Below are 25552 nucleotides of genomic sequence, written 5' to 3'. Positions count from 1 at the left end.
TAAAGAGGATAGGAAGACTGACCAGTCGGAAGAAATAAAGGGCATAGCGTGTGAACGCGTCCAATCCGGGACGGTAGGTGGTCATAGCAGATATTCATCAATTGTGGCTATTTAGAGGCTGGAAGAGCCCTTTAGAAAGTGAGTCGGATACAACATTAACAAGGATAAGGCACATTCAGGTGGGAAAAGCATGGAAAACTGCCAGGCTTCTATGAAAGGGATTATGCTGAATCAACTGGCTTAAATGCGCATTGCCTCTTTAAAGGACATCTAGGGAGCCCACAAGGCTGCGTTACAGATCTCCATGAGATATCCCCACAAAGCCACAGGTAATGCCTCCAACCTGGTAAAATAAACTCATTATTAAAGCTAAGCTGATAGGCTAAGGAGAAAACCGGAAGTATCAACCCATGAAACAGGCTTTGGTGGTCACGGATGGGTACCCCGCCTCCTTGAAAGACTGCACCAAGTTCAGAAGATGAAAGAATATGTAATTTACTTACCCAGTAGAAGTAATGGCCAATTGAAAACCTCTTTACCATATCCAGAACTTACATTTTCAGGAAGAGTTGGGCTCCAAGGGTGGTGGTGTTGCCAGGACTAAAATAATATTCTTGTATAGCTGTAAATGTGCTACTCCAATGCATGAGCCTATCCACATTTTTTTAAGGAAGGATTAGTTACAGCAAAAATGAAACCCTCTCTGGAGTGTTCCTTTTCTCCTCAGTCACTGCCAAGTAACTTTGGCAGGTCTCAACTTGAATGGCTGCTTCAGCTCATCAGGGGTAGGAGACATAAAACTGCAAACAGGTTCAGTAGTACACTTTGTCTAATTGATTCTGGCTTGTGAGCTTTTTTCACCCAACCGGTTTTCCAGTTTGGAAACTGATGCTTAGATGTTAGGAAGATAATTCTTTAGGAACCATCACTTTTAATTATGTACTCACATTTGTGGTGTTGTTGATTGTAAGCCAAGCTCTGCTGGGCTTCTAAACTGTCATAGAAGGAGGTTGAGATACAAGAGAAGGGCGAAGAATGCACAAATGGGTGGTAGCAGAACAAATTTAGGGCCAGATCTACAAGAAACTGGTGCAGCTTGGTGCTGCGCCAAAAATAGCAGCACCGCGCTGTGCCAGTTTTGAAACGCAGAGATGCTCCATATTTACCAGAATACAGCGCTCTCCTAAGTTGTCCCCTGTGCCAGTGCTAAATTCAGCAGCCTGTGCCAGGGAAGGCATCCTTACACCATAGTGCAAGGGCGCCTGCGTTGAAGTGAATGTCCCTTCCTGCACACAAACAATCATTCAAAAATGAGACTTTGTTACTTCTGTGTGTGATGCATTCTGCAGCACACATCGAAGTGCCAAATCGCCATTGTAGATTGTTTATTTGCAGGAAGGGATACCTTCCTGCACATAAACAATCATTCATAACCTTTTGCTCTTTCTATGTGTGCTGCAGAATGCAGCAAACATGGAAAAATGCAACAACGAGGAGGAACAAAATTATTCCTCCTCGTTATGCCAAGCTAATGCCATCCCTGGGGTGGCATTCGTTTTTGGTGCTGTCACCGATTTACAATTTCTTGTAAATCTGGGGCTGTGTCAAAAGCAAAGGGTGTTGCGGTGGAACGCCCACAACAACACCCATTGCACGCCCCTCTGATGCAGAAAACTTCGTCGGAGGGGCCCATATTTACAAGGTGGCGTTAAGCCACAAAAAGTAGCTTAGGGCTGCCTTGTAAATGTGGTGCACTGCACAGTGTCACAGAGTGTCACAAAACGTTTATTTCTATTAGCTGCATATGCAAGGCAGTTCTCTAGGTCATAGGGCGATCTGGGGGTACAGGGCACAATGAAAGTGGAGTACTGTCCTTTACCACTTGTGACCTATGACCCGAGGGAATGTTTCGCTTCCAGTTTTGATGAGGGCTTGTGTGCCAGCAGTTCCCTGTGGTCTGCTCCGGCACTGCCTTTTGGGACCAGGACTTCCTCACCAAACTTTGTTCCAGAGCAAGAAAGGGGCAGAAATGTGTGGAATTGGAAACAAGAGAGAAACATGGATGAAAAAGAACCTGCAGAGTGTGAGAAGGAGGCAGGAAGCGTGAAGTAACCCTGGCCAGCTCTGACACCCTGAAGTCTCATTTCTGTTCATCAAAACCACAGCTCATCTCCAGCGCCTGCTGAGAACCCTCGAGGGGCGAAGCGCTTCTGCCAGCTATCTGCACTCACTGCAAGCTCTGACCTGCCAGAGAGAAGCTGAGACAACTCTGCATGGGTGGGGCGGGGGAGGGAGAGGGAGGGGCAGGATCTCAGTTGTGCACATTCCACCAAAGGCTGAAAACAAAGCTGCCATTGCTGAGCAAGGGAGATTATCTGACTCCAGCTGTGTGTACCCTGCAGCTCTCACATTCATATCTCTGTTCTGCTTCTTGGCCTGTTATAATTCAGAATTAAAACTTCAAAATAGAAGCACAAATGGCTTGAGTTAGAAGTGGAAATTCTCTTCTGAAATATTACACCATCTTGGTTTGATGTTGCATGGGAGTCAATGTGCCCCTGGGGTCAGGGAGTCGCTGTTCCAGTGTGGCAGTGCCATGAAAACTAGGTGCAACATCCACAAACTTATGAGTTTGGTGAATAGTCACAAAACATTCTAGTGTACAGTACAACCAAGGATCCGGCTGTTGATGTACCCCTCTCCTATCATGGAAACAGGCAGAGGTTACCATGTACAGGTGCACTTGAGCTGTATAGTTCACACCACCTTGTACATTGCATCACATGGTGTATGCATAAATGCCAATGCGTGTTAGTTCCCCAAAGGATGAGGCAACTATCACAGCTTCCAGGAGTACTTTTGGAATTCTGTGAGAATTTCAAATAAATAGTAAATGTATACCAAAACGTAGATGTAAACATTTGTGGCAGATTTACAACTTTTTAGTGAATGAAGTCCCAAGACTGTGGTATAAGCTGCACACACAGTTAACATCTTATATTGCCTCTCATGACAGGGAAGGGCAAACACCAGCCATCTACAGATCGAGCTGCAACTCTGCAGGGGAGTGTGCCAACTAGGGGGGTGGGGAGCGGGACTATTGAATATACCCTCATCGGATGGGATACTAAACGTTTTCCAGCAGCGACATCTAGTGGTCACTCAATGGTCCCTTTAGAGGATGTGGCTTAACGGCCAGAGCTGTCGACTTTGGAACTTGGGGAACCAGGCTCAAGTCTTGGCGTCGGCTCAACATCCTGAGATTCTGGGCAAATCACTTATAGCCAGATGTCTGACACTCAGTGTTTGTGACCCGCAGTTTACATTTTTTTGTGACTCGCAAATTGCGATTTGCAGACACTGTTTGCGATTCACAAATGCGTCGCAAAGGACTTGCCTCATTAATATTCATGAGGGAGGTCGCATTTTGCGACTCATTGGGAATGACCAGCACTCATAGGGATGTGGCCTACTGGGGCAGCAGACCACCATGTCTGTGACTGCTTTTTAAAAAAAACAGCTTTTTTTTATGCAGCCCTTTTTTCTTTAAAATAAAACATGATGCATTCCCAAAAAAAAGAAAAGTTTCGTTTTCATTTTTTCAGAGTAGTCAGTGGTCATTTTTTATTTAATTAATTGACGATATATGAAATGTATAAAACCTACTACAAAAATTACTCAAAGACTAATACATGGGACTAGAAAATTGGGAACTGCCCTGATGAAGGCAGCCTCAGTAGTAGAGGACTACCGAAACTCGCGTAGGCAATAGGTTCCTTTTTATAGTTAGGTTTGAGATCGCTAAATTATCAATATTAGATTTTTGAAAATCAAACTTTCTGCGACATGTATTAACATATATATATTGTGTCTTATCGTAGTTGTACGTTTGACATTGGTCTCCTTTGTAAAATATTAGATATTTTGTACTGTATTTTAAAGATGTCTTAGCTTTTTGATATTGTGGGGTGAATGTATTAGTCTTTGAGTAATTTTCGTAGTAGGTTTTATACATTTCATATATCGTCAATGAATTAAATAAAAAATGTTTTGTTGATACAATTCGAAATTTAAGATGTTTTTGATATATGGAGATTTACATTAAGATATCCATCTAGTCCTAGACCTAAAACCGAGGTGTTCCATATTTATGATGTAATGTACATATGTTGGAGAAGACATACATAATTATTTAATATCAATACAAACTGCTGTGTGGCTTTTGAAGCATATCGATCCAGTTGCAATTATAGTAGCTCATAATTTTTGATTTACTTTAATTTCCCTGTACCTACAAAAAATGAATGCATCCTTGTGTAATGTAACTGGTGCTCATGTAAGGCACTCCAATACCTTCGGGTCATGCCTGCACTAAAAATAATAATAATAATAATGATAAAAAAATTGGGATCACCGTGGAGGCAAGGGCAGAGGTAGCTCGGTAGGCACTCAGACTCTTGTGTTATTGTACACTTTGAAATGGCGCCTCTTTGTACCTCGGCATGCAAGAGAGGAGGTGATAGGCCTTTTAATCAGCATTTGAACTGGAGCGCTAACGTATCAGGGCCTCTCAGCAGGGGCCATAAAGAAACTGTATTTTTATAGAAGAGACTTAAGGGCGCCCTCAAGTGGAAGTATTAAGGAAAGCACAGAGTGATCATAGAGGTGGCAACTAGGATTCAATGTAGACAAGCACATTCATGAATTCAAACCTGAGGCCCAAGTGACCAATTGATGGAAGAAATAGCTGGAGGCCATCAAAACACCAGGACGAAGTTGGATATTACCACAAAGGGCCTGATTTTAACCTTGGCGGACGGCGGAGGCCGTCCACCAAGGTTCCGCCGCCAAATTACCGCACCGGCCATTCTAACATTTCCTCTGGGCCGGCGGGCGCTCTCCAAAAGAGCGCCCGCCGGCCCAGAGGAAATGCCCCTGCAACGAGGATGCCGGCTCAGAATTGAGCCGGCGTAGTTGCAGGGGTGCGACGGGTGCAGTTTGCACCCGTCGCGTATTTCAGTGTCTGCATGGCAGACACTGAAATACTTTGCGGGGCCCTCTTACGGGGGCCCCGCGGCACCCCCTACCGCCATCCTGTTCCTGGCGGGAGACCCGCCAGGAACAGGATGGCGGTAGGGGGTGTCAGAATCCCCATGGCTGCGGAGCGCGCTCCGCAGCCATGGAGGATTCCCCCGAGCAGCGGAAAGTCGGCGGGAGACCGCCGACTTTCCGATTCTGACCGCGGCTGAACCGCCGCGGTCAGAATGCTCGTAGGAGCACCGCCAGCCTGTTGGCGGTGCTCCCGTGGTCGGTGGCCCTGGCGGCCACCGGCCGCCAGGGTCAGAATGACCCCCTAAGTGTGGTATGGCAGTGCCGTGTGACTACACGTGAATTTGTGGTAAGGAGAGGAGGGCATTCTACACCACTTTAAGCCTCGTCTACGCCACCCTGTTGCTTTTCTTCCATCTCTCTGAGGCTACTCCTCCACTCCTTTCAGCCTCACTCAAACACCCTGAAGCCGCTCCTCCATCAACCCAAAGTCTCCCCTCCACACCCCTGCTTCTTCCTTTCCATCGTCCTGAAGCCCTCCCCTCCAATTCCCAGAAGCATCACGCCCATCTTGCGGTAGCGTCTGCTCCACAACTGTCACCCTTAAGCTTGTTGATCACATGCCAGAGGACCCTTCTCCCTCTCTGTATGAAGTTGGCACTGTATATACTATCTCAAAGTGAGAGATAGTGTGTACAGAGTCCAATGGTTCCCCTTAGAGGTTGATAATGGCAAAATTATATAATACTAATGCTCTATTTTGTGGTAGTGTCGTCAAGCAGTTGGCTTATCAGAGGGTAGTGTTAAGCATTTGTTGTACACACACAGGCAATAAATGAGGAACACAGATTCAAAGACTCCAGGCCAATATTTTTTATATAGAAAAATATATTTTCTTAATTTATTTTAGAACCACAAGATTCAAGATTTGAGTTAAGTACATCAAATGCAAGGTACTTCACACAGGTAAGTATAGAACTTTGATTCAAAGCAGTAGTGCACACAGTTTAGGTTAAAATGGCAATAAGCTATTTTAAAAGTGGACACGATGTAAAAATCAACAGTTCCTGGGGAGGTAAGTTTGGTTAAGTTTCTCAGGTAAGTAAAGCTCTTACACAGTAAGTCTCCTGGGCATAGGCAGCCCACCGTTGGGGGTTCAAGGCAACCCCAAAGTCACCAGACCAGCAACACAGGGCCGGTCAGGTGCAGAGGTCAAAGGAGGGCCCAAAACACATAGGCGCCTATGAGGAACAGGGATGCTCCGGTTCCAGTCTGCTGGCAGGTAAGCACATGCGTCCTCGGGGAGCAGACCAGGGGGGTTTTGTAGAGCACTGGGGGGGGAACACAAACAGGCACACAAAACACACCCTCAGCGGCACATGGGCGGCCGGGTGCAGTGTGCTAAGTAGGCTTCGGGTTTGCTACTGAAAGCACTGGAGGGACCCGGGGGTCACTTAGGCGATGCAGGCAGGGCATAGGGGGGCTTCTTGGGCCAGCCACTGACTGGGCTAGGAAGAGGGCCGCATTCTGGTCACTCCTGCACTGGAAGGTGGTTCATCTCGGTCCTGGGGGCTGCAGGTTCAGTGCTTCGTCCAGGCGTTGGGTTCCTTGTTACCAGGCAGTTGCGGTCAGGGGTAGCCTCTGGATCCTCTCTGCAGGCATCGCTGCAGGAGTGCAGGGGGGGGTTGACTCAGATTACTCACATCATCATAGTCGCCTGGGAGTCCTCTCTGCAGTGTTAGTTCTCTGGAGCTCAAGACGGCGGTGTCGGGTGCAGAGTGAGAAGTCTCACACTTCCGGTGGGAAGAGAGAGTTCTTTGGAAGTTGTTAAAAGGTTGCAAAGTTGATGCTGTTTTTTAACAGTGCCACTGTTTTCAGGAATTTCTTGGTCCTTTGGGTTCAGGGCAGTCCTCTGAGTCCTCAGAGGTCACTGGTCCCCGTCGGATGCGTCGCTGTGCAGTTTCTTTGAGTCTGGAGACAGGCCGGTAGGGCTGGGGCCAAGACAGTTGTCGTCTCCGTCATCTCCGTCGTCTCTGCGGGGCTTTCAGGTCAGCAGTCCTTCTTCTTGTTTCAGGATGCAGGAATCTGATTTCCTGGGTTCAGGGTCGCCCCTAAATACTAAATTTAAGGGTGTGGTTAGGTCTGGGGGGCAGTAGCCAATGGCTCCTGTCCTGTAGGGTGGTTACACCCTCTTTGTGCCTCCTCCCGATGGGGAGGGGGCACATCCCTATTCATATTGGAGGAATCATCCAATCCAAAGATGGAGGATTTCTAAAGGCAGGAGTCACCTCAGCTCAGGGCACCTTAGGGGCTGTCCTGACTGGTGGGTGGCTCCTCCTTGTTTTCCTCATTATCTCCTCCAGCATTGCTGCCAAAAGTGGGGGCAGTGGCCGGAGAGGCAGGCATCTCCACTAGTTGGGATGCCCTGGGGTGCTGTAACAAAAGGCATGAGCCTTTGAGCCTCACCGCCCGGTGTTACAGTTCCTGCAGGGGGAGGTGAGAAGCACCTCCACCCAGTACAGGCTTTATTCCTGGCCACAGAGTGACAAAGGCACTAACCCCATGTGGCCAAAAACTCGTCTGGTTGTGGCAGGCTGGCAGAAACTGGTCAGCCTAGCACTAGGAGTCGGACTGATATTCAGGGGGCATCTCTAAGATGCCCTCTGGGTGTATTTTACAATAAATTCCACACTGGCATCAGTGTGCATTTATTGTGCTGAGAAGTTTGATACCAAACTTCCCAGATTTCAGTGTAGCCTTAATGGAACTGTGGAGTTTTTGTTTGACAGACTCCCAGACCATATGCTCATGCAACTATGCCCTCACCTGTGGTATAGTGCACCCTGCCTTAGGGTTGTAAGGCCTGCTCGAGGGGTGACTTCCCTATGCCACAGGCAGTGAGAGGTGGGCATGGAACTCTGAGGGGAGTGCCATGTTGACTTAGTAATTTTCTCCCCACCAGCAGACACAAGCTGTGAGACAGTGTGCATGTGCTGAGTGAGGGGTCCCTAGGGTGGCATAAGACATGCTGCAGCCTTTAGAGACCTTCCCTGGCAACAGGGCCCTTGGTACCTGGGGTACCATTTACAAGGGACTTATCTGTATGCCTGGGCTGTGCCAATTGTGGGAACAGAGGTACAGTTTAGGAAAAGAACAATGGTGCCGGGCCTGGTTAGCAGGGTCCCAGCACACTTTCAATCATAACTGGCATCAACAAAAGGCAAAAAGTCAGGGGGTAACCATGCCAAGGAAGGCATTTCCTTACACTCTCTCTCCCTCCTGTTGTTGACAGATGACCTATCACTTCCCTGCAGTGAGTATTGAAGAGCAGGGCAGGTTTGTCATGTATTATAAGACATAAATACATGCCCATATATTATAATACATAAGGTATCCTCTACTATATGTGAATAGGATATTGCTATTGAACTTGGGTTGTGTAACCTTTTCATTGACCTCAGACTTTAGCCTGCTCATGGACATGGTCACAGATTAGGTGGGGTATTTTATTCTACTAATAATGCTGTGCAGACATCACTGAAGGTGGAATAAAGCCTTACAGCCCACTGCTGAGGGCTAGACCAGTTGGAAAACTCCCTAAATGGAGTTATAGGCCTGAGCTGCAGATGAGGGCCTATAACGAGAGAGAGGGCCTTTAACAACCTGTGTATCCTGAAACACAAGACCTATAAGAACTCTCCATCCACTGAGTGTAGAATGTTCTAAATTAAAAAGGGTGAAACAGAAAGACAAGCATTGGAATGTTAAAGTAGGAGGTTCATACCAACCATTATTAGCCCTGGACCGCTCCATTGTCTTCAATGGAGCTTCCAGCATTCCAGTGCTCTAATACTATGCATGAATCCCTATGATCTGAGATGATATGAGAGGGAGTGTGTTGTTTTGGCGCCTGTCATTCATGACACCTACATAAGAGTGCACATGTGAGTGCGCTTAGCTGGTCTGTGCATGAGAGCAGGCGAGCCTGCTTCTGCAGCAGTCCGGATAGGCTGCATGAATGCAACTCGCCATTGCAACACCCACTCTGCACCCTTGCAAAGATGATGTAAAGGAAGTGCAGGCCTTAATTAACAGAGCAGAGCACCCCAGCCCTAGCAGGACCCTCTCCACACCAGAGTGGGGGAACTGATTGCAATCCTCCTGCCCACGCGGTAAATAACCTCCGGTGTGCTAATTAATCACTGAGGTGGGACCACTTAGCGTCCATTAGTTCCTCCAGCTCCAGCTCCCACCGGGTCAGCGAGATCATCTCACCACTCTCAGCTCTGAAGAGATGACCTCTCTGGGGAGTCCCACGGGAGACCCTGAGCACCAGCGGAGCCAAGATGGAGCTTTCAGCGATGCCTTCTCAGAGAGGATGGGAGCTCTCCCGGTGGTGTAAGGGGGATGGATGCCTAGCTGGCAATCATGGTGCTCTGAGGACAGAGGTTTGATCAACACATCATCTCTTGAAAGTGTTGAGCGAATGAGGGGAGACAAGCCTGCCTGTGGCCACTTGCACATCTCTCCTGTGTGATCGTGGCATTTCCCAAGTATATAGGTGCCAGAGTGCCAGTCACTTACTTCTGACATGGTATCTAGATGTTTTTTTTCTGTATGGACCCAGAGTTCAGCTGACTATAGAAGGTGGTTGAGGTTTATGCAAAGAATTATACAGAGTGGGTTAAATAGCTTCCCACAGCATCAGTTCCTTGCTTCATTACTAGTCGGCTAATGTACAGGCAAGGTCAGAGAAGGCACTGCAAGGAAGACATCAGACTGGCTGAGCATGGGTGGACATGGTCCGGCATGGCTGAGCATGGGTGGACGTGGTCCGGCATGGCTGAGCATGGGTGGACGTAGTCCGGCATGGCTGAGCATGGGTGGACGTGATCCGGCATGGCTGAGCATGGGTGGACGTGGTCCGGCATGGCTGAGCATGGGTGGACGTGGTCCGGCATGGCTGAGCATGGGTGGACGTGGTCCGGCATGGCTGAGCATGGGTGGGACCAGCGAGGCTTGTGCCGGCCCTGGCCGGCTGGGAGATGGGGAGCCAGGTGAGGGGGGGGCACATAGCCCAGCATAGGTGATAACTGAGGGACCAGCGGTGGCTGCTCATGTGGAAGTGCTGTGCTCACAAGGCTGCACACACGTGAGGCCATGGAGAGATGCACACTGTATTGTAATGTATTTATGTTTATATAGAGCTTGCTACCCCTGACAAGGTGTCGAAGCGCTTTATGGCGAGTTGTACGCCACTCCAGAAACCAAAGTTAGTGTTTAGCCCAGTTGTTGTTAATTATTGATGTGTATTGGGATTAGTCTTGTGCTCTCAGGAATCTGCTTCAAACATTCCCTCCGTTTCCCTTCTGGGAGGGTAAGTTACAACGAGTTAGCTGTGATCATTAATGCTGTGAAGCGTAGATAGGCTGGGAGGTTAGGTATTGTTGGGTTGCACAGATGCAGAACGTGTGATGTATGTGGTGAGGTATGGCCTGTTTATATTGAATAGAGTAGAGGGGACAGGCATGCGACGAAGCAGGGACAGGAGGGCATGCGGACGATGGAGGGTGGGAGAGGGTCATTCGAAAGAAAGGAAGGTGAGAGCAATCAGTGCAGTTAATTCAAAGTAGATTGTCATGCAGAATTTTAGGAATAAACTGGAAGGGGGCTCCTTGAGACTGGAAGCAATAGGACAGTATAGAAACTGTAGGTTGTCGCCTGTGGGAGGTGTTGTATTTTGTTGCATCTGTGGTTGTTCTGTTCGGCTGCTGATGGTGTTGAGAAGTTCATCCTTTAAAAAGTTACATTAATATGATGAATGTTGTAAGGGAGCTCTGTGCATGTCCCCTGATCTTGGAATTCTAATGCTCCCTCCAGGGCGTTACGCTTCCACCAAGGATTGAGAAGGTGGTGGAGCTGGGCTGGGAGCACTGGGGTATTTAATGGATCCCATCAGGATGTCTGTCTCTCTCAAGACCCCTTCTGCTATCTTCACTTCAGCTTTTTCTTCCAAGAATGTTGGATTCCTCAGAACTACCAAGAAAAAGAGCCCCTTGCGAGGCTAAGAGAAGCCCTGAGACCTGCCATCGGAGCAGTGAAGCCCTGAAGGGCGGTGGGTGTGTCCCTTTCTAGCAGTGATCCTCTCCCTGAACTGCTCTCTGGTTTGTGGCTTTAAGTAGATGGGGAAGACCTTGAGTTATTGGGATGATTTCTAAAGAGACTGGAATTTCAAGACACAATCAGTCACAGCCGTCTGTTACCTAACATTTGACTAACTCACCCTCAGCCCAGCTGGTCTTTTAAAGGCAATCTTTAGCAGTCAGGGCACCTGAGATTCCTCTGGAAAGGTGACCTTACTCCAAACCCACATTCAGCTCTATCTGGAGCCAAGAAACCATCTGTACCACATGCTGTGAGCTCCAGTTATAACATTTCATGTCTTCTTCTCTCGTTCCACCTCCTCCCTTGCCTTCTGGTCCCTTCCCATCCTACCATCTCACCGTCTCCCTCATTTTGCTGCCTGCGATCATTAAATCTGTCTGTGTCTGCCTGCCTGTCTGCCTGCCTGTCTGCCTGCCTGTCTGCCTGCCTCCCTCTCCACATATCTGCTGTTCTCTTTGGCTGTTTTTCTCTGGCTTGCTGTCATTCTGTCTTCTCTGTTTTCTTTTATATTTCTGTGTCTCTTCTTCTATTAATTTTCCTCCTCTCCATATTCCCTGCCTTTCTATATTCCTGTTCACTCTTGTTTTTTATTTTATATTGCTTTCTCTTTCCCTCTCGCTGTGATTTCTTCCCATGCTCTATGTTTTTACATTCTTTGTGTGCCTTATTCTCTCTCCGTTTCCTTTTGATGGTCCCTCCCATGCCTCCTTCTTCCATTCACGCCCTCTCCTCACTCCTTTCCTCTGTCCCTGTCTTCTTCCCCCCTGCCCTCCCCTCAGACATCTGTGCCACACTGGTGCTGACCTGCCTCTTCTGCCAGTTCTACGACTGCCTGCTGCTGGTGCCTAGTGCCTGCTGCTTCTGCGCGCACAGCATCTGCGCCTCCATCTGTGCCTGCTTCTGCAGCCCGCTGCACCTCGAGTGCTGCGAGGGCTGCTCCGAGGCACTGCCCGAGCTCCTCAATGGCTTCTGCGACAACATGCACTGTGGCTGCTGCGTGGACTGCGACTGCTCCATCCTGGAGGCCTGTCACCAGACCGGCGAGTGCCTCGAGCTGGCCCTGGAGATCTCGGAGATCTGCTACCACTGACTAACCCTTCTGGCTCTGCACTGTTTACTAACCTCCCTTCAGGCTCACACCTGAGACAGCCATGGTAAGGAAGTCACTCTCGCTCAGTTCACTTGAGGCGGGCTGAGGCTTGTCAGAACTCATGACATATACACTGCCACAGCTGGAAATCCATCCCTTAGGAAGGATGGGACTTGTCAGAACACATTACATACAGTGCCACATCTGGGAATCCACCCCTTAGAAAGCTGAGGCTTGTCAGAACACAAGACATATACACTGCCACAGCTGGAAATTCATCCCTTAGGAAGGATGGGACTTGTAAGAACTCATTGCATATACAGTGCCACATCTGGGAATCCACCCCTTAGGAAGGATGGCACTTTTCAGAACTCATTGCATATACACTGCCACATCTGGAAACCCACCCCTTTGTAAGGATGGGACTTGTCAGAACACAAGACATATACACTGCCACAGCTGGAAATCCATCCCTTAAGAAGGATGGCACTTGTCAGAACACATTGCATACAGTGCCACATCTGGGAATCCACCCCTTAGAAAGCGGAGGCTTGTCAGAACACAAGACATATAGACTGCCACAGCTGGAAATCCATCCCTTAGGAAGGATGGGACTTGTAAGAACTCTTTGCATATACACTGCCACATCTGGGAATCCACCCCTTAGGAAGGATGGGACTTGTCAGAACACAAGTCATATACACTGCCACATCTGGGAATCCACCCCTATGTAAGGATGGGACTTGTCAGAACTCATTACATATACACTGCCACAGCTGGGAATCCACCCCTTAGAAGGATGACCTCCCCCCCTCCCTAGAGGGTGAGTAGTTGTGCTTTGCAAGCACTGATTGACTGATGACATATACGACTGGGAATCCACCCCTATGGAAAGCTGAGGCTTGTCAGAACTCATTAGATATACACTGCCACAGCTGGAAATCCATCCCTTAGGAAGTCTGTGACTTTACAGAACTCATAAAACATACAGTGCCACATCTGGGAATCCACCCCTATGGAAGGCCGAAGCTTGTCAAAAAGCATGACATATCCAGTGCCACATCTAGGAATCAATCCCTTGGGAAGGCTGAGGGTTGTCAGAATACATGGCATATACACTGACACACCTGGGCATCCATTCATTAGGAAGGATGAGAAAAGTCAGAACACATAACATGTACAGTACCACATCTGGAAACCCACCCCAGAAGGCTGAGATGTATTTAAACGTGTTATACATACAAAGCAATAGCTCGCAATCCCCCCCCCATGGAAGGCTGAGGCATGTCAGAACTCATGACATATACACTGCCACACCTGGAAATCCGTGCTCTAATTGGCTTAGACTTTTCAGAACTGATTACACATGCAAGGCCACAACTAGGAATCCACCTCTCTGTAAGGCTGATCCATAGCAGAACACAATAATTACATAGAGTTATAGGTGGCAATTCACCTCCCTGGAAGGCTGAGACATGTTCGAATTCATTACAACTCAATATAGATCAGGGCCCTCATTGGGAGTGGCCCAGTGCTTGAACCAAAATTGATCAAGCCTGACAAAAACCGAGTCTGTTGGATCGAAATGTATTGGGCCCAATAAATAACTCCCATATCGGAGTTTGTGCCTCAAAAAGGGGAATAACAGAGAGATTTTGGTGCTTATTGCAACAACATCTGCATAGCTCGATAATTATCAGCCTCATTTCACCTGATAAATTTTGTCAGGTTTGACTTTCCGAAATTTATCAAGGGAAACTTGCAGGGGTGCGGTGTAAGTGTTACATCACATATATTGCAATTAACTGGGCCACTCCTAATGAAAGCTACAACCTGAACCGTGGACATCCCGTTCTGGGACTGCTAAAGATGAGCACAACTCACTGAGCACGAAGACACCTAGAGATGAAAGCAGGAAGGTTGGTACCCAGCACCCCTTGCTGTAGATTAGTTCAGTCACATCTATGGCTGTATTTGGTCTCTCAAATCCAAAGATCATCACCCTGAGTTCATTTGGCTCTGGGGGCCATGAGTACAAACCGTTTTTGCAGTGGAAGAGGACGATCGGGCAGTTTCCGACCTCAAACATGCTTTTTCATATGTACAAAAACCAAATTGTGATTCAGTAACATGTCACAGACTCGCCATTTGTATTTGTAATTCAGTATTTGGAAGGGGCTTAAGGTGTCCCTTCCAAATACCAAATACGAATGGGCTGTATGAAATGTTTTGCGACCGAATTGCGGTCGCAAAACATTAATATTTTACTGACTCCTTGAAGTAGGTGGTAACCCATGTGCAAAGGGGAAGGGGTCCCCCAAGGCCCCCTTCCCCGTTGAGGATGGAAAACAGATATCTTTTAGGAGCGAGCAGTGGTTCCACGGACCATTGCCCACTCTTAAAAAATTAACTTCAGAGTTTAATTTTCTTTTTTTAAATGCATCCCATTTCCCTTTAAGGAAAACAGGTTACGTTAAAAAAAACAAAAGTTTGCTTTATTAAAAAGCAGTCACAGATGTGGTGGTCTGCTAACACCAGCAGGCCACCGTCTCTCTGATGGCTATCATTTCTAATGGGTCTCAAATTGTGACCTACCTCATTAATATTCATGAGGCAGGTCCATTCTGTGACCCGTTAAGAGTCGCTAATGAAAACATTTAAGTTTTCCTACATTACAAATTGCGATTCACTAATAATCTCAACTAGGACATCACAATTCGTAAATTTTGTACATATGGTCCTTAGTTCCTAATGAATCTACTTTGGTAAAATGCTCATTAGAAGATGTTTAAGATTAATTAAGACACCTTAAATAGAATAATTACTTTCTGGAACACTCCAACCCAGTGTGATCTCATTGGAGATCAGTGGCACCTGCTGCTGTTCCAGGACCACCACATTAATGTGGAACTGCAACCCATCTCAGAGATGCTGTGCACACAAATATGATGTCTCTTCTGCGTTGACACAATGAGGTCTCTCACTGCTGTTCAAGTTGCTTAAACAGTCTCCTCAGTACTGCAACACATTCCACTAGGTGTGCTCAAGAGATTTTGAAATCAGTATGAGGACTCTTCATTTGACTAGTGGGGACTTTTTCAGTCCCATCATCTAAAAGGGACATTTTCTCTTTTAGTAACTCTGTTTTCTTTATTCTCTTTCTCCTGCTGCAGACCGCTGTGTCCACTGTATACTGGCGGTGCTCTTCTGCGAGTTCCTCACCCTGTGTTCTGAGATAGTTGGCTGCTTGACCTGTGGCGGCTGTGGTGGTGAGGCCGGTGGTGGATGCTGCTGCTGTGGCCCCGACAGTGCCTGTGGGGATGAGGACAGCTGCCCCTGTAGCACAGACTGTGGGTTCTTGGGTGATTGCTGTGAATCTTCGGACTGCATTGAAATTTGCTTTGAATGTTGCTCCATCTGCTTTCCGGGTTGAGAAGAGGAACAGCGAAGAAGACGATGCTTGGATTCCGGGTCTGGTACTAATGGTAAAGAGGTCATCGTGGACAGACATGTCGGGTAACTGGAAGATAACCCAACATGCTGGTGCCTCAAAAAACTTTTCTCTTGGCCAGTCTACAACTTCTCCAGGGTTAGACAGACCTGCCAAGTGAATCCACCATCAAATGGGGAACTGAGCCTTTCGCTCTAATGGTTTTCTTGTGCATGTACTACGGTTTGGAAGCCCTCCCCACACTAAGTTTCTGTCAGGTGGTCTGAGCATGCAAAGAACAGCGAAGTATGCAGGGTCGGCCCATGTCGCTCTTCCGGAGAGGAGGCACTACTGCTCTGCCAAAGATGCATTGCGCAATATAGCCTAATTAATGTTGCATCTGCTTGTTTAACTAGCCAAATGCATTCATGGTCACTTGGCAAACACACAGTGCTGTCCGGAGTACAGTTTGTCTCTAATTATTGCAGTGGCGCCTTCCTTTTTTGATGATGTCCCACACAGATTGGAGAGGCATCTATGGCTCCTGTTATGTCAGGATTCTCTTGTATTCATGATGAGGCCAGGCTAGTTGTATGTTGTGTTGGTGTAGTGTTGATGTGTGACTGATCTGCTGTACATGAGAGGCTGGAGAGTGTGCTCGCTGGCCACCAGACTCCGCACAAGTTCTGTGCGCAGAATGAGGTTTAAAGGTAGCGTGGCTGGTTGCATCCTCTAGATCTGAGAGGTGATCTGCAGTTAACAATAATGACCTTAATTTACCGGGGTAAAGTTACACTCTTATGATTGTTTGCTATTCACAAAGGTATTTTACTAGTAGTTTCTTTACGACTGTGGGGTCCCGCACATAAAAAGATAGGACAGTCCTCTCTTTTCACGGGTGGAGACTCCACTGTCGTAAAGATTATACCCGCAAATCCCTTTGTGAACAGCAAACAATCATAAACGTACACAAAAGTGTAAGTTTACCTGTATGAATCAGGCCCAATAATTGTAAGATACCAAAATAGTTTACATTAAGCCTTCAGTGAATACGGATAAGGGATGCAAGGAGTTGTTTTAGGAGAAAGACAAGAGGTTGGTAGGTGGGGAGAGGAGCATTTTCTACGTGTACTGCTATTGCTGCAATTTGTCAGTGGATTACGGAAGGGGTAGTCCAGAAATATACAAGGACGTTATGGTGTTGCTTGTGGTGCCCGTGAAGAAGAGGTATTGCAGCTTGGATCTATTCTAGATTCAATTGTATGTCACCCTGCCATGTAGTTGTTGTGGTTGGGGAAAAAAATGTGTTCACAACAAGTTTAATCTAGTGGTTGGCCATGTAAGTGAGGCCTTGGGCATTCAAGTGAAGAGTCTGTTAAATGAGATGCAAGCGTAGGGTCTTAATGGCACGGGGAGACATGGTGAGAGCCACAGAGGCAGCTCAGGATTCTTGCTGTACGGTGTTGAAGGATTGGTGGACAGTAATTGGGTAGGAGAAATATCAAGGGGCCTTCTTTGAGTGGGAATAAGGGGCTATGCAGAGGAGCAAGCAATTACAAGCAGTGATGTTCTCCTTCAGAGATGGGTCAAGTTTAAAGGTGTGATAGGCATGAGGAGTAGCGAGTGTGCAAAGGTAAAGAGGGGAGGGCTCGGTTGAGCAGAACCCTCCCAAAGATATCACCAAGGTGTTCATCAGAGACAGGTGTGAGCGTCTGAGGTGCAGGAAGGTTGGAGATACTTAAAAAAAGGAGTGAAAACATGAGATATATATGGACTTCAAAGTATTGGAGGGATCAAGTGAAAGCAAAGAAGGGAAAGTAAAGGAGCAGAGCTGTGAGTTGGAAGGAGATCAGGGAGTGGGATGCGGAGAGAGTGACAGGTGGTGGTGTTTCTTCCTGTCTTATGGTTCAGCGTTTCCCCTTATTATATTGCATGTTAAACAGGAGAAGATCTGGGGTGGGTGGCTTGATATATGTTAGAAAATTAAAATAGGTGGATGAAAATGATTTTAAATTCTGCGGGAATACAACTCCTTGGCGGCCATTTTGATGTTCTCCAGTGTTGGCCTTTGGTGGGATAGGACTTCCAAAGGGGAGTGATGAAGATTCTGAAGAGCTGGATAGAAGGCCAATGGGGCATTGCAAGCAGTAGAGGGGGAAACATGAGCAGCATGGAACTGGGAGGAACAAGTGAGAATTGGGGGGGAGAGGAGTTTACGGGACAAGTACTTAGTGATATATTCGGCGCAGGAGGTAAAGAAATTATAAAGATAGGAAATGCCTTTGTTAAAAGAGGATTGGATGGAGGGGTAGGTGCCCAGAGGATGGATATGGGTTTCACTACAAATAATCATCGATGGAGCATGGAAAGCATACGGCGTTCCTTGATGTGGAGAATCTTATTCCTGTCGCTAAGTGTTGGAGGCAAAGGAGAGGTCCTGGACTTTCCCGCCTAGAAGCCACACAGCCCACCGTGACCCTCCCCCTGTCCTCGTGGGAGAAGGTGGGCCCCGGCCGAACAAATGTGTCACCACACTCACAGTCGTACCTCCCTCTTCTCTGATAGAGCTGAGAATCCAGTTTTAGCCAAGTCCCCTTTGCCTGCACCCTACTCTGCTCTGTCCCCTATAGATCATAACATTCCGCCGCCCTAAAGAAATGATTCCTCTTCTGGGGTATTCTGTGTATTCTCGTTAATGAAGGGCTCATCTCCCAAACCTAGTGCATGTGTGAAAGCAATGAGGGATACGCCTGCCAACCCAAAGAGGAGCATGACCAACATAGTTTATCCAGTACTCTGAACCTTACACTGTCGTCTGCAGTCCATGATGTTCTCCTATGACACGCATCACGGCATTGCTGATGCATGCAGCATTCTAACTTCCGGTGGAGACAGAAAATGGCGCCGTAGTAAGCACGCTGGTATGCAAACAAAATTATGTGCTGCTAAATAAATGGCTTTTGTATGTTAATGATATTTTTGAAAAACTCTTTTTACAAAATAGGTTGTAAGGGGCAGCTAAGCATACTGGCGAATGGTCGATCGTAAGTGATGTGGACAGGGGAGACCAGTGGCCAAAGTAGACTACGGTTTTATTGTGAGGTAACAGTTGCCCTGCATGAGTTGGCAAGAGCTGATGAAAAATAGTGCCCGTCATTCCGGCTGTGCCAGAGCGAAGATCAAAAAATCCAATTTAGACGCCTAATTCTACCATTACAAACAATCTAAACCAGATTAGAATTTTTATAAATCACCAAGGTTTTAGGGGAAACAACCTCTTTGCAAATAAAAATCAAACATTAAAAAGGCTTTACTGAATGTTATGGGTGTTTCATAGAGGCTTGCAAATTATATTATTTTAAGAGACTCGTTACTGGTTCAGATCTCAGTCCTTCATGTAGCCACCTTCATCTGTGCCTGTTTGGAAGAGCTAGGCCTCTGAAAGAAAGACCCCCTTCTTGGAAGTTTTCTATGTTCACACAGAGTAGGCCTGAACGGACCCTACAACCCCTCCATATGTTGGTGAGGTGCTGGGCTAACCTTGCTGTGGGAGCCAACTTTAACTTTTTGTGATAGGCCTTAGGCGTTCATGGGTGAGCTTAAAGAGGGCTTAATTGTAGCTGTTAAATATTAACATATAAGATATGTCTTAATGCCTAGATGACTTGCAAGTCTAAAAAGCCAACAATTAAGCAACTGTACAGATGCGCTTATTCCAATTTTCATTTTGCTGCTATCTTTTATTGAAGCCAAAAATAGGAATCAATTTTGCTACAATCCACATTTTCTATGTAACAACTCTTCCAGCTAGAGACGCACTATTAGCAGCCAAAAACTGGACTTGCTGCCATCAAACCTGTCCCCAAACAGGATTTGTGAATAAATGCCACAGTAGATGAGAAATGTCCTGCTGTGACCAACTGCTGATGATGTACTGAACTGACTAACACTGTAAAGGGTGGTGTGCATGACGCAGTGGCAGCTACCCCGCAAGGCGGGATGGAACTGGGAGCGGAACGCTTGGGCAGTGGACTCCCGCAAGACTGAGGCATGTGCATTTTCTGTGACTGTGGAAGCTCTCGACTGCCACTGCACCTTATGCGTATGGGTATTTATACTTGTATATAATAAAGAGACAGATTTACAGGTCAATTGGTTGAATTGTCTTCTCTACAACTTACTTTTTCAGGCTGTGTGAGTAGCCATATGCTCAATGGTGACTCCACCAAGTGACACACACACACTTGTACCAGTCTGAGATAGTGTAAGTACGTTTTTGCAGTGCTGTGCCGCTTGTTTGCGTCTTTTATATCGACATGCACATATTTTATACCCATGCTGAGGACTACGAACATATTGTCAAGATAATTGGGCATGGAATTAATAATAGTAACCCTGTACTTCCCTGTCTATCCTTACCTTGACGATACGTTGGTAGTCGATATCACACATACACTATAATTGTGGGTCAATATAAATGACACAATAATTGTGGGTCAATATAAATGACACAATAATTCCAGATACAATATAATTGTGGGTCAATATAAATGACCAAATAAACTGTGGGTCAATATAAATGACACAATAACTGTGGGCTAATGTAAATGACACAATAATTGTGGCCAATATAAATGACACAAGTTTCTGCTTCTCCTGATGGAGGTGCCTCACTGACCACCAGGTAAGTCACTGTGTGCCACTTGCAAGTAGACCCTTTGCATCCACGCTGAAAGCCGCTCTGCTGAAAACAAAGGCAAATGAAGTACGTTTGATAAGGACCTACACAGACTCCCACAGAGGATGGAGAATCAAGCAGAAGAAAATAATTTCTGTATGCTGGGCCTCCCAGATGGGCCTGAAGGAGAACATCCGGGCATTAAAAAGTGGTGCCTTTGATACTGAGCAAGGGTTTGGACTGAACTCACCCTCTGTGACTGAACCACTGAGTATGAGGGTTCACCTGAATACTGAGCATAAAAATATTGTGTTACAAAATAATCATAGCCAGAGTATTGTCTTCCTAAATGCACTGAAGTTAATTATAGGTTTAATATTCTTTACTTCATCTCAACATGCCCTGAAATATATTTAATGCTTAGTTGGCAATAATGAATGTGGTTATTGTTAGGTCACAGTTTCCATTAAAACATTTTTTTTAGTTTTGCTAATTCATCCAATGTGTGTTCAGCATAACCCGTTTTGTAGAGATCCCTCCTGAGGGGAATGACAGCAGCTGGGATCAAAAAAGTGACATATGCTCTTTTAATTTCCATAGCAGAGTTACTCTTACAGAAAAAGGACAGAGCTAAAAGGAATTACACAAAGCTTGGAATAAAAGTCAAACTTTACTCAAGGAAGTGCTTTTGCTTGGTTTGGAGTAAATCTGTTCATTAGTGTTGAGTATTGGAAACTTTGGGGGTGATTCTAACTTCGGCGGGCGGCGGAGGCCGCCCGCCGAAGTTCCCCCACCAAAATACCGCTCCGCGGTCGAAAGACCGCTGAGGGTATTTTGGGATTTGCCCTGGGCTGGCGGGCGGCCGCAAAACGGCCGCCCGCCAGCCCAGGGCAAATCAACCTTCCCACGAGGACGCCGACTCAGAATTGAGCCGGCGTAGTGGGAAGGTGCGACGGGTGCAGTGGCACCCGTCGCGTATTTCAGTGTCTGCATAGCAGACACTGAAATACTTTGTGGGGCCCTCTTACGGGGGCCCCTGCAGTGCCCATGCCATGGGCATGGGCACTGCAGGGGCCCCCAGGGGCCCCACGGCACCCCCTACCGCCATCCTGTTCCTGGCGGGAGACCCGCCAGGAACAGGATGGCGGTAGGGGGTGTCAGAATCCCCATGGCGGCGGAGCGCGCTCCGCCGCCATGGAGGATTCTGCAGGGCAGCGGGAAACCGGCGGGAGACCGCCGGTTTCCCGCATCTGACCGCGGCCGAACCGCCGCGGTCAGAATGCCCTGCGGGGCACCGCCGGTCTGTCGGCGGTGCTCCCGCCGACCCTGGCCCTGGCGGTCTCTGACCGCCGGGGTCAGAATGACCCCCTTTGTGTCGGATGAGCTTGAGGGGGTTAAATACAAAATAGTGATATCTGGACCATTAGTTCTCAAATCATCCTCAAGGACAGTTCGAGGACCCAATTTTAAATAGAGGGATGTCATTGGTGAGGGAGGTTTTACCTTCATTGTCCATTTCAAATGCACTGTGAACTTGATCCCTCTGATTGGCTTGCTGCAACAAGGAAAATTGTGTTGCATTTACAAAGCACAGGGCCCAGTCTCTTAGTCTTGTAAAGAAAACATTGAAGGAGTCCTAAAAGGCAGGGGAAGAGTCCCTTGAGCCTCTAGCTGAGGAGAGACCTGAAGTGGCCTGCGTAGGTGCTCCAACTGTTATCGAATTTGATTTGAGGATATATTCAGGACCTGGACAGGCCCAATTGGGTCCTCAAACTATTCTCAAACTTAGGTTCTAGGACAATTTGTGTACTGAATAAAAAAATAAATAACATAGTACAGGGGCCATGCACAGTATTCTGCATTGTTGGGTGCTGGAAAAAAAGCCCAGTTAAAGGGCAAAAATGTGGTCCATTTCAGTCCTCGAACTGGTCTCTGGTTTCAAAGCACGTTTAAAAACAATATGGTGGCTATGACCTGTTTTCATGGATAGTAGGATGCAGGACCTGGTCGAGGACAAGCACTGCGGCCAGCCATGGCTCCTCGGTGCCCAAGGCCCAGTGGTCAACCCCCACCCACGGTACTCAGCAAAAATCCATATCCATGCACAATGGACATTTGTCCTGGCACAGCCAACCCCTAGAGCCATGGTGAAGGGTGTGCAGAGTGTGGCTAGGATACTTACTGAGTATTGCGTGTGCGGTTTCAAACTAACTGCTGCACTCTGACAAAGGCTGTGCATGGTAGGGGTTTACTGCTCGTGAGATGATTGGGTATGAGGAGGCCAACCCCTGATGCAAACATCCAAAGGCCATACACGGGGGGAGTGAAGGTTGGAGGTTAGCCATCCCAGGTAGGGTGGGTGCAAGGGTTTGCCGCAGGCCAGTCTCTTAAAGCCTACCATTGAATATAGTATATTATCAAAAAACACATTCACAGGAAAAACACAGTGAAAGTGAAGTTGTGTTTGCTTTGGTTATAACACTTTAACTTTTAGTTACAATTTTAAAAACAACTAAAGTTTACCATTTATGATAAGCTACAGATTCCATAACTCACACAACAGCCATGCAAACCATAATTTGCATACCAAATAAAATGCAGACAGAGGTGAGGCGAGCTCCTGACACCCTAATCAAGCAATTTACAGTCAGAGGTGAGTCCAACTTCTGAAACAGTCTTAATTAGTAATTCACTGACAAAAGGTGTCCTGAAAATATGTCAAGAGTTCGATCTGTGTCTATCATCTTAGGATGGTTGACTTGTCAATGACTGACCAAGGGTTTGAAAGTGAAATTCACCCCAGTGGACTGTGTAAGAGAAGCAACACAAGAGGCCAAGAAGGAACTGGGAATTACAAGCATTGTGCCCCATCAAGTATGACCAACGGGGTCCAGCACACAGCTTTGGACCAGATCTGCTCCATCTTTTCGAACGACACAGATCATCTTGACTCCACCTTTCACCACATTCCCTCGTCCAATCAAATGATCTGTGGCAAGGACCTGCATGACTGCTGTAATCTTAGTTACTCTAATGTGTAGTAATTAAAGCGCTGCTCTCAGGTACTGTTTGGTGAACGTCCCACAAGTGGCAGAAAGAGTATTGGGCTAGGGATAACTTTCTATCACCAACCACCTATACTTTGAGGGGGGGAGATACTCCCTGGAATCAGTTCTAGATTTGGGTCAGGACATCCAATTGCCAATTCTTACTCCCAAATTACAGGCCTGGGGCAGACGTAGAGCGCAAGATCAGTAACGTCATGGTTGGATCACAATGCAAGAGCAGACTTGTATACAAGGCCAGGAGGCTGTGACCGTTACCTTTCGTTCCCTGCACCCAGGCCATCAAGTAAATGAGTTTGTCCACAAACCTATGAGTATTTCAGTCACTGGCTTGTCATGTGACTGTCTTTGCTCCCGCCCGACTGCCCTTTCAAAGATCCCAAGCAGTCAGTAAATCTCAAATTAGTCACAGGGCAGTGCTTCATTTGTGCCAGTGTTTCTAGGTGCTCAGTATCAGCACTTACTTCTCAACACCAGCACTTATTTCTGACAATCTACCACATGATGGTCAATCAATCAATCAATCACTGCATTTGTAAAGCGCGCTACATACCCGTGAGGGTCTCAAGGCGCTGGGGAGGGGGGGGGATGCTACTGGTCGAAGAGCCAGGTCTTGAGGAGTCTTCTGAAGGCCAGCAGGTCCTGGGTCTGTCGTAGGATGGTGGGGAGAGTGTTCCAGGTCTTGGCGGCGAGGTAGGAGAAGGATCTGCCGCCGGCGGTGGTTTTTCAGATGCGGGGGACTGTGGCGAGGGCGAGGTTGGCTGAGCGGAGGCTTCGGGTGGGGGTGTGAAAGCTGAGTCGGTTGTTGAGGTAGGTGGGTCCGGTGTTGTGCAGTGCTTTGTGTGCGTGGATCAGGAGCTTGAAGGTGATCCTTTTGTTGACGGGGAGCCAGTGCAGGCCTCTCAGGTGGAGTGTGATGTGGCTGCGGCAGGGGACATCGAGGATGAGTCGGGCCGAGGCGTTCTGGATGCGTTGGAGTAGTCTCAGGAGCTTGTATGTAGTTCCTGAGTAGAGGGCGTTCCCATAGTCGAGTCTGTTGGTGATGAGGGCCTGGGTAACGGTTTTTCTCGTGTCGGGGGGTATCCATTTGAAGATCCTGCGGAGCATATGGAGGGTGTTGGAGCAGGATGCGGAGACGGCGTTGACTTGCCTGGTCATGGAGAGAGTGGAGTCGAGGATGACCCCCAGGTTGCGTGCGTGGTCCGTGGGTTCCGGGGCTGTGCCTAGTGACGTGGGCCACCAAGAGTCGTCCCAGGCTGATGGGGTGGGTCCGAGAATGAGGACCTCCGTCTTGTCTGAGTTCAGCTTCAGTCTGCTGTCCTTCATCCAGTCGGCTACAGCCTTCATTCCTCGGTGGAGGTTAGCTTTGGCGGTGTGGGGATCTTCAGTGAGGGATATGATCAGCTGGGTGTCGTCGGCGTAGGAGATGATGTTGAGGTTGTGTAGTCGTGCGACGTGGGCGAGGGGGGCCATGTAGATATTGAACAGTGTCGGGCTGAGGGAGGATCCCTGTGGGACGCCGCAGATGATCTCGGTGGTTTTGGAGCGGAAGGGTGGGAGGCGGACGCTCTGGGTTCTGCCGGAGAGGAAGGATGTGGTCCAGGCCAGGGCCTTCTCTTGGATACCGGCGTCATGGAGGCGTGCTGATAGGGTGCGGTGGCAGACCGTGTCAAAGGCTGCTGATAGGTCCAGGAGGATGAGGGCGGCTGTTTCTCCTTTGTCCATCAGGGTCCGGATGTCGTCAGTGGCGGCGATGAGGGTGGTCTCGGTGCTGTGGTTACTGCGAAAACCAGATTGGGACGGGTCCAGGATGTTGTTGACTTCGAGGTAGCGGGTCAGCTGTTTGTTGACAATCTTCTCGGTCACTTTTGCCGGGAAAGGGAGCAGGGAGATGGGACGGAAGTTCTTGAGGTCCTTGGGGTCCGCCTTGGGCTTCTTCAGAAGGGCGTTGATCTCGGCGTGCTTCCAGCTTTCTGGGAAGGTTGCTGTCTCGAAGGAACAGTTGATTGTTTTCCGGAGGTGGGGTGCGATGGCTGCGCTGGCTTTGTTGAAGACGTGGTGAGGGCAGGGGTCCG

At 47.8% G+C, this 25552-nt stretch overlaps 1 protein-coding gene across 4 annotated transcripts in view; it reads left to right on the top strand.

Moving 5' to 3' along the window:
• The window catches only part of LOC138261013 (myoD family inhibitor-like), a 193424-nt gene that overhangs the window by 103637 nt on the left and 64235 nt on the right, over window positions 1-25552 (top strand). For 3 of the 4 annotated variants that reach the window (XM_069209610.1, XM_069209607.1, XM_069209608.1), the window contains one exon: window positions 15478-19886. The exons of the other annotated variant lie outside the window; for it this stretch is intronic. In XM_069209610.1, coding sequence (XP_069065711.1) covers window positions 15478-15737 — 260 coding nt within the window. In that variant the 3' untranslated portion in view covers window positions 15738-19886. Of the gene's footprint in view, window positions 1-15477; window positions 19887-25552 lie in introns of those variants that run through there. 4 annotated transcript variants of the gene reach the window in all.

The sequence above is a fragment of the Pleurodeles waltl genome, chromosome 10 (assembly GCF_031143425.1).
Source record: "Pleurodeles waltl isolate 20211129_DDA chromosome 10, aPleWal1.hap1.20221129, whole genome shotgun sequence".
Lineage (NCBI taxonomy): Eukaryota > Metazoa > Chordata > Amphibia > Caudata > Salamandridae > Pleurodeles > Pleurodeles waltl.
Note: the sequence above shows the minus strand (reverse complement) of the source record. Positions and strands in the feature narration are given on the sequence as shown.